This window comes from Apium graveolens, chromosome 7 (assembly GCF_009905375.1).
Source record: "Apium graveolens cultivar Ventura chromosome 7, ASM990537v1, whole genome shotgun sequence".
NCBI lineage: Eukaryota > Viridiplantae > Streptophyta > Magnoliopsida > Apiales > Apiaceae > Apium > Apium graveolens.
In genome coordinates this window covers 8,497,461-8,506,334 of record NC_133653.1, presented here as the reverse complement: position 1 = coordinate 8,506,334, position 8,874 = coordinate 8,497,461, and the positions used below count along the sequence as shown (strand labels likewise).

General features: G+C 38.8%; 1 protein-coding gene across 1 annotated transcript; it reads right to left on the bottom strand.

The window, feature by feature from the left end:
• Positions 1-2,632: 2,632 nt before the first annotated feature.
• Positions 2,633-4,217, bottom strand: LOC141673209 (uncharacterized). The gene is made up of 4 exons (XM_074479941.1): positions 3,493-4,217; positions 3,263-3,411; positions 3,117-3,210; positions 2,633-3,005 (listed from the first exon to the last, which is right to left on the bottom strand). The coding sequence occupies exons 1-4, from the start codon at positions 4,215-4,217 to the stop codon at positions 2,633-2,635; spliced, it is 1,341 nt and encodes a 446-aa protein (XP_074336042.1).
• Positions 4,218-8,874: the final 4,657 nt, after the last annotated feature.

Sequence of the window (8,874 nt, the reverse complement as noted above, 5' to 3'; positions counted from 1 at the left end):
ACAGAACTAGTCCAATTGGACATTAGTGGACAAGTAGACTTAGAACAAGGTAAGAATTTATCAAACATAGGACGCGTCACGGACTTATGATGCATCATACATGCACCTTTACCTGTATAGCTTCCACTTTGCCTAACATATATATATATATATATATATATGTGTGTGTGTGTGTGTGTTTAACATCTATATATTTTGCTTTCGATATGTCTTGCTGTCAGGACGCGTCGTCGTATCCTTTATGTGATTTTGATGTTTGCATAAGGCTGTTACATTCCATAGTTCACTCAGGATGCCTCATATCACACATGACGCGTCTTGTCTCATAATTCTTTTCAGTGTATACGAAATCATTATATGCATACTTGTCATTTTAATATTGATAGGTCATATCACACAAGGCGCGTCCTCATATCTTGGCGCGTTCATGTCTAATATTTTCCATGTTATGTCACAAATATGACTTCTCTTCCCAAAGGGTTTGCCATTGGGGCCACCAGAAAACTGAAATCCAGGATCAAGCACACTCCTGTGAAACCTGATCCAAAACCCAAGGATCTTTTACCTGCTGTTGCACCTTCTCCCCCACCAAAAATCATCGATACCACTGTGGTGAACATCTCAGATAAGGAGGACGCGCCCTCAAAGCGTCAGAAGATAGTTCCCGATGACCAATCTTTTGTCCTTAGATATCTGGGCATGTCATCTTCTGGAACTTTTACTGAGGATGAAGTGAGAGGTTGGACCTTCAGAACTGAGGAGCAGACTGAGCAGGCCATGGTGAGGGCTGCGGCTGAACTCCATCTGCATGCAAGGTAGAGCGCTAACATGGCTTCCAGGCTAAGGGCGCGTCTTGCGGCCACTGACACTGCCAAAAGCAAGGTTGAGGATAAAGTCAAAGCTCTGGAGAAGAAAATCAACCTCCTGGCCCATTCAAAAGATGCAGAGATTCTTGAGTTGCGATTGGAGAAGGCGCGCCTTAATGTCCATATTACTGTTATGGAGAAAGCTGCTGATAAAGTTACTTCTACCAACTCCAAAATGCAATTGGACTTGGACCTCCTTAATGATGACAGGGTTCATGGTTGGAAGGAGGAGAAGAAGCCAGTATACCAGAATGGTTTTTCAGCTGGCTTTGAGGAATGGTGTTCTGGATTCATAGCAAATGACCCTGAATACACATTTTCCAAATTTGATGAAGATACCCAGAAATGGGTGGCTGATTTCAAGGTCAGAGCTGCAGATTCCATTAAGGAGAAAAGGATAATCCTAGGCTTGGAAAAAGACGACGCTTCCCCTGCTCCTTCTCCGGGTCAAGTCCCACCTCCACCTTCTCCAAAAGACCAAGACCAACCTCAGGACGTCCCCCTGCCTAGGACGCGTCTTATGTTAATTTATGAACTTTTTCTGAATTATCTTAGGGGTGCGGGTCCTTCTAAGCCTTGCAAGTTGTATTTGTTATTTTGACTGTTTTAGATTTCCTGGATGATGTATTTTTCCTTAGCATGATAACATGTTTCTATACACTTTTCTATTCCTGTTATGCTACACATAATATATGGGCGCGTCCTCATGCATGGACGCGTCAACCTTTAGAGGACAAGTATTTTGAAATAACCCAAGGTAATATAGTGACTGGCATTTGTCCAGATGCGTCCTCTTCCAGGACACGTCATCCCTTTGTCTGAAATTCTTAACTACATTACCCGTGCCTTTTATTGGGAATTAGATAGTGAACGCGTCCTCACTTTATTTTATAAAATGCTAAAATTGGATCCGTCTGTAAGAGGGCGCGTCCTACTAACTGGAGCATCAACCAAGATTATGCATATGTTTGTTTTATATTATAAAATTGCAGTTTTACATGAGTTCCTTTTAGTTTCCCCTTTATAAGTCATGTTCCTGCCATCTCTTAACATTGTAAACAAAAGACTACACTGTCAGGACGCATCTTGTTGGAAAGACGCGTCATCATACTTATATGCAAATCATTACATAGTTTTGTTCTCAGGACGCGTCAATTTATTAGGGCGCGTCACAAAACCAAGCAAACAAACAAGCAAATAACTATTTATAATTTTTCAAAGTCTTTATTAATAATGCGCTCTAGTGTCAAAAAGTGCACCAGTCCCACGACTACTATGCTCTACGGGGAATTTATTCGAAAATACGATCCTTCAACTAGTTCTAAGGTATGTAGTACATGCACTACCCCCCTAGGCTAGGAGGAATTTTATTGTTTCTAGTCTATGACTCGGGCACAGCCCTATGTATATAATTGCAAGTGTAAACATAATATGTAAGGGGCCAAAGCCGCACCTTACTGATAATACTTTCGGAGATGCTCCGCATTCCATGCTCGCGGAACCAACTTCTCTTCCAAGTCCTCAAGGTGATAAGTACCCTTCCACAAAATTGCTTTTATCTTGTAAGGTCCTTCCTAATTAGCTCCAAATACTCCGTGCTGGGGATTCTTTGTGTTTGGCATCACCTTCCTGAGTACCAAATCCCCCACCTTCAGCTGTTGTCCCTTTACCTTTTTGTTGTAGTACCTTGCAACACGCTGTTGATATGCCGCGAGCCTTAACTGGGAATTCTCCCTTGTTTCCTCCAAAAGGTCCAAGTGAAGCCTCTAGTTAACTTCTGCATCTTCCTCCTTGTAATAATCCCTACGAAACGATCCTGAACCAACTTCCACGGGAACCATAGCTTCATACCTGTAGGTGAGCATAAACGGATATTCTCCCGTAGTAGATCTTGGAGTAGTATTGTAAGACCACAACACTTTCGGGAGTTCTTTGGGCCAATTGCCTTTGTGCTCCTCCAGTTTTGTCTTAAGGGTATGCTTTATTATTTTATTTATGGCCTCCGTTTGCCCATTACTCTGAGGATAATAAACCGCTGCAAATTCCTTCTTAATTTTCAAATCCTCACATAACTGTCGCAACTCCTTACTATCAAACTGCTTTCCGTTATCAGAAACAAGTTTGTAAGGAATTCCAAATCTACACACAATGGAGTTGAAGACAAAATATTTGATTTTCTTCGCGGTGATAGTCGCCAGCGGCATAGCTTATACCCACTTAGTAAAGTAATCAACCGCGACCACTGCATACTTGACATCTCCCTTAGCCTTAGGTAATTCTCCAATAAGATCAATCCCCCACATGGCGAATGGCCATGGGCTCACCATAGGCATCAAGAGCGTCGCTGACATAGATGAGTAATTTACAAAGTGTTGGCAGCGATTGCATGCTCTAACGAAATTCGCGGGAATCCTCCTTCATCGTAGGCCAATAGTATCCTTGGCGTAAAACTTTTATCGCCAACGAGTTACCCCCCGAGTGATTACCACAAATTCCTTCGTGTACCTCCCTTAAGATGTAATTCCTCTCGTCTTCATCGACACATCTGAATAGCGTTTGATTGAAGCCTCTCTTGTACAAAACTTCATCATACACCACATACCTTGCAGTCTGGTAACGGAGTCACCGAGCCTTGAACTTATCCTCAGGAAGTGTTCCCTTATGAATATAGGCAAGAATGGGCATCATCCATGTTTCCCTGGGAGCCTCATCTACTTGCATCACCTCTATCTCTGGGATACTAGGGACTTCCTGGATTTCTAAGGGTATAGATCCCAATAACATAGCCTCCTGCTGGGATCCCATTTTTTCCAGAGCATCCACATTGCTGTTCTTTTCCCGCGGTACACATTCCAACCTAACCTCTTTGAATTTTCCGATCAGGCGCTGCGCGCACCTCAAGTACAATTCTGTTCGCGGTCCTCGAGCTTGAAACCCCTCATTCACCTGGTTTACCACCAGATCTAAGTTGCTTTTTGCAATTAGGTTCCGCACTCCCATTTCCAAAGTGATCTTTAGGCCATTGATTAATTCTTCATATTCTGCATCTTTATTTGTCGCATAGAATTTGAAGTGAATTGCACTAATCAAATGATGGCCCTCCAGAGATATGAGTACTATGCCCGCGCCTGCTCCTCCATTGTTAACCGCACCATCCACATGTAAAATCCACCAGGGGTGTGGAAACTCCTCTAAGACCTCCTCAGTATGAGAGGGATGTACTACCAAAGCCTTATCATTAACCTCAGAGTCAAATTCCAACAAGAAATCGGCCAGGGCATGTCCTTTGATTGCTGTACGGGGCATATATTCCAAGTCAAACTGTCCCAACTCCACAACCCATTTCAACATTCTTCACGACGATTCTGGCTTGTGAAGGACTTGCCGCAGAGGATATGTTGTACGGACTTCGATTCTATGTGCTAGGAAATATGGGCGCAGCTTTCTTGATGCGAGGATTAGGGAATAAACCAGCTTTTCCATACTGGTATAGCGAGTTTCAGCATCGTGCAACCGTTTGCTCACATAATATGTTAGGTCACACACACTGTAGAAGGGGGTTGAATACAGTGTATACTACAATCAAATCGAATTAAGAACACAAGTATGAAACACTGAATAATCTTATTAATAAAACTGTATTGCAATGGAACCGTTCTCTCTCAGTGATGAACAATATCACGAGAGCTGCTAGGGTTACAACTAATAATATTCTCGATTAAGATAACAATTATAGTGTAAACCCTATGTTGTGTTTATATACTACACAGTTACAAGATAATCTTCTAATTGATATCGAATATGATTCTGTATCCTAAAATATATCAACTAGTTATCTTTTCTTCCAAGTTTTCTATTCTTCATAGAATTCTTCTCCATACATATCTTTTCTTGTTTTAGTCTTGATCTTCTTTCCTTTTAATCAGCCGCCTTCCTTATCTGAATGTCTTCTTAAGTCCTGATATTATCTCCTGATAAATATCTTCTGATATCCTAAGTTCTGATAACTTAAGTTCTAATATCTTAAGTTCTGACTTCAGTATAAGTACTGATTTTCAGTTAAGTCCTGATTTGTTGTGGCGCCCCAAAACCCGGGGTCAGGAGTCTCAGAAGCCACGATATCTAAACTTACACAACTCACACTATGATATGTAAATACTCACGCTTTACGACCCCACACTTAACATACACACACTACAGGTTATTGTCTTGGAAACGAACCATCATTACTAGAGAAATTTTATTACAACCCAAATATAATTAGTCTTACCGGGGGTGACCTTTAAGTAAGATTAATCCGCCGGCCGAATATACGTTTCTTATTTCTTATCTTACATAAACCATACTTATAAATAAGTCGAACTATAAACAACTGAAAACTAATCCTGCTTATTCCGACTACCTGAGGTACTGCACCAAACAATCTACGGAACAGCTGGCCATTTCCTACCCATTTCCTGACCGTGGTTCTCATGGCAGGCATCTTGATTCATTGTTGTGTTGTGTCAATTTAAGAAAACAAGTGTGAGCTAAGATGCCCAGTATAATAATGTACAGTATGAAAATGATTGTATAATAACATCATATATTATATATATATATTATTTAAAAGTAGATTTCTTGGTGTCCCACACCTTCTTATGAAAATAATTCTTTTAAGGGGGTTTTATAACCTGCGAATACCTTAATAATAATCCTAGCACCTAGGCTTGGGTTACGGTATTGCATATCAATTCCAATTGGAAGAGTTTGGACATCTCACAGGAGCCACCGCATACGATGATCAGTCGTCCTACGGAAGTAACCTTCTTTACTAGTAAAAGGACGAATACCTTCATCTCTCGGGTATCACCCTGGCCGTATTCGGGCTACGTGTCCCATTTTCGGGTATGCACATACTTCACAAGTTCCTGAGTACACAAAGTACCTTCGTCTGCGGTACCTTTGGTAGCCCATCCAGCACACATAGTACCAGAGTCTACCTCAACATTGTCCTTCAACAGAATTCCATCAATCTCGGGAACTTGAACCACATCGAAGTTCCCCAAGCGTTTTGCTTGTTGATAGAGATAGTTTATCTTTTTAAATATAAGTGTACATATATGTATATACGTACTTTCGAGAATTTCGGAGGAAGTACTAGGGATGTGAGTTGACCGTTGTCAACAGATAATTAATAAGGGGAAAAGTTTCTTCTTGAAACTATATTTAATATAACAATAAGTCGGAATAATATTCACCGACGATCTGAAATTATTCGAATAATACTTTTAAATCAGAAGGTATATCAGGATCTATGATCTTTCAACCTATAACAATCCTTAATAAATAATCATTACTTAAATAGGAGTCTATAAATAATTTAAATGATAATTGATATTAATAATACCTCGAATGAGTTATTCTCTAAAAGATTTATTTAAATAGTATTCCTCAACTAGTTTGTGTTTACATAATTAATAATCTATCATGATTAATCGGGTTTGAAATAAATAAACGTTGAAGTATACTACTCCTATAATAAAGGAATACGTATATAATATTTAATATCCGAATCAATAAAATATAGTTGAGGGAATATGCTTGTTGGGAAATCATTTTAAAAGTTCGAGGTGTTTTAATGTTTCGTAAGTGGACGATGAGTCCCTTTAAAATGTACTATTATGGACTTATATCCGCCCTATAATATCTCTTGGAATGATTCCCGGGTTTTATCTTAAATCCCGACCGACCCTCGGTCTTATATAATACATTACGCTTAAAGTGAAATAACATTTTACGATATATACTTAGCGTACAACATCGCTATATTATGCAAAAATTCAAAAACTACGTATCATGGCAAACATGGTATTTAAGCGATGATAGTAAAACAATCCTTTCACAACACAACAGTAAAAATAGAGTTGGGTTTGTAAACTTGTCTGGGTATCTCGAGGTGGAGGATGCTCTAGGTTCCGCTCGGAAATCTATAACCATAAACATATTTCATTTCGTTAGGTTCCGTCCTAACTTATGGTAACTCGCACTCATGTGCTACTCATTATACACCCTCTCAATTCATACTACCCTTAACATTTCTTTTAAGTCATAAACACTTTATGGTCACTTCATTTTCCTAAGTATCTTAGTTCATTCTCAATATCGACGTCGGCTCCGCTTAAGGATTCTTACGGTTTCTACTCGCGCGGTCTCGGTTCTGACATTTTTATAAAATTGAGAAATCATTATTTTCACTTGAAATTTTTATAACAGTTAGGAAACTCCATATTTTACTCTCTGTAAAAATTTCATGATTTATGAATACTTTTAAGTCTATCCTTTATATTTTCAAAATTTGTGATTCGTAGCAGTTTTTGTCGCGTAAAACACTTTTACTAAAACGATCATAACGTTTGATCCGTAAATCGGAATTAAGCGATTCAAGCACCTAAACGATCCTTATAACATTGTCTATATTAAAAAAAGGTTATTTCTAAAGAATCTACAGTTTAAAACTTCGAGACTTTCTGCAGAAACTTAAAGTTACGGTTTGTTGGTTTTAACGAAGTTACGTTTACGATCGGGGTTTCGTTTACGCCTTAACTATCAACAAAACCACCAAAAATCATCATATCATCATCAACACACAAACTCCTCTCAATAACATCATGTTCTTGAGGCAACAATAACCAAATTTAAATCTACTTAGCTTAATCATCAAGATTTCATCAACAACACTTAGTAAGCTAGGTTTACTAACACCTACTAAATGAATCTTAAACATGAACTTTAAATAAAGTTAGGCCAAATATTTTTACCTTTCTTGAAAGCTTGAGATGTGTTCTTGAAGATGGTGGAGGCTTGGAAGTTCTTGGTATGATTTTTGGAACCTAAAACCACCATTAAAATCAAGAAACCAAAGAGAGGTTACTATTCACACTATTCACTAGTGAGTTTCTTGAATTTATTCCACCCATAAAACCTTGATAAAAAGAGATGAAAGATTTTTCTTACCTTAGTTTAGTTTCTAGGAGGCTTGGGAAATAATTGTGGGATTTTACAAGAACTAGAGCTTGGAGTTTTGAATTGTAATTTCCCTATTTTCTTCAAAATAGCCGAATGGGAGCTAATGGGGGTGGGGGGTATTTATAGCACTTGGTTGCTTCTCTTGGATGATTTCTCGGTTGCCTTTTTGGAAGGTGACTTGATATCTTTGCAAGTTGATCTTTATTCTTCCTAGGATAGCTTAGGTTTATTCCTTGTCTCCAAATCCATGGACATATCTTTGTAGCTTGCTAGCTTACAAGCTAAACTACAAGGTTAGCTCCTTAGCACACTATTTGCTAGCTAGCTTGGTCATCCTAGGGTTAGCTCACTATTTGATGAAGTAACCATGGTTACTTCCTTACCATGGTTTACTTACGGCGTTACGTTTAATTAATCGTTTACGTGTTCGCTCGGTTACTTAAACGTTCTCCGCAATACTTATTCGTAAATGGTTCGCAATGTAATTCTTTTCGTATTTATTCCTTATATTTTTATTTATCCTAATTGAATATAAATCCGTAGGATTTTAATCTCGTAATTATATTGTGATTCCCGTAGTCCTTGATAAGTCGTAATTACGGTCGTTTTTCAAAGTTCGTTTTCTTCGAAAACTAATAGCGTTTACATACACCCATTTGGTACGTATAGTTGTAATATCGATTCCGAAACTCATTTTCTTATGCACTATATAGTGTGGGCTCAAAAGTTTTTCCCGTCTGTTAGGGTTACTATTCATTAAACGTTTTACAGGGTCTCAAAAATTCGAGTTATTACAGTCTTCCCCTCTAACAAGGATTCTGTCCCGGAATCAACTAGAAAATAAGTGGGGATATCTATTCCTCATGGTGTCTTCAAGTTCCCAAGTTGATTCCTCAACATTTTGATTTCTCCACAAGATCCTAACTAGCTTCACCGTTTTGTTCCTCAACACTTGTTCTTTCTGGTCCATTATCCTTATTGGCTGCTCGATGTAGGTCAG

What these genes read in the sequence shown, in the direction of transcription:
- LOC141673209 (XM_074479941.1), bottom strand. Translation starts at nt 4,217, where the DNA reads ATGTTGAAATGGGTTGTGGAGTTGGGACAGTTTGACTTGGAATATATG. An exon ending in GAGGATAAGTTCAAGGCTCG is followed by an intron (nt 3,412 to 3,492) that starts GTGACTCCGTTA and finishes AACGCTATTCAG; the next exon opens with ATGTGTCGATGAAGACGAGA. An exon ending in GGAGGATTCCCGCGAATTTC is followed by an intron (nt 3,211 to 3,262) that starts GTTAGAGCATGC and finishes CATCTATGTCAG; the next exon opens with CGACGCTCTTGATGCCTATG.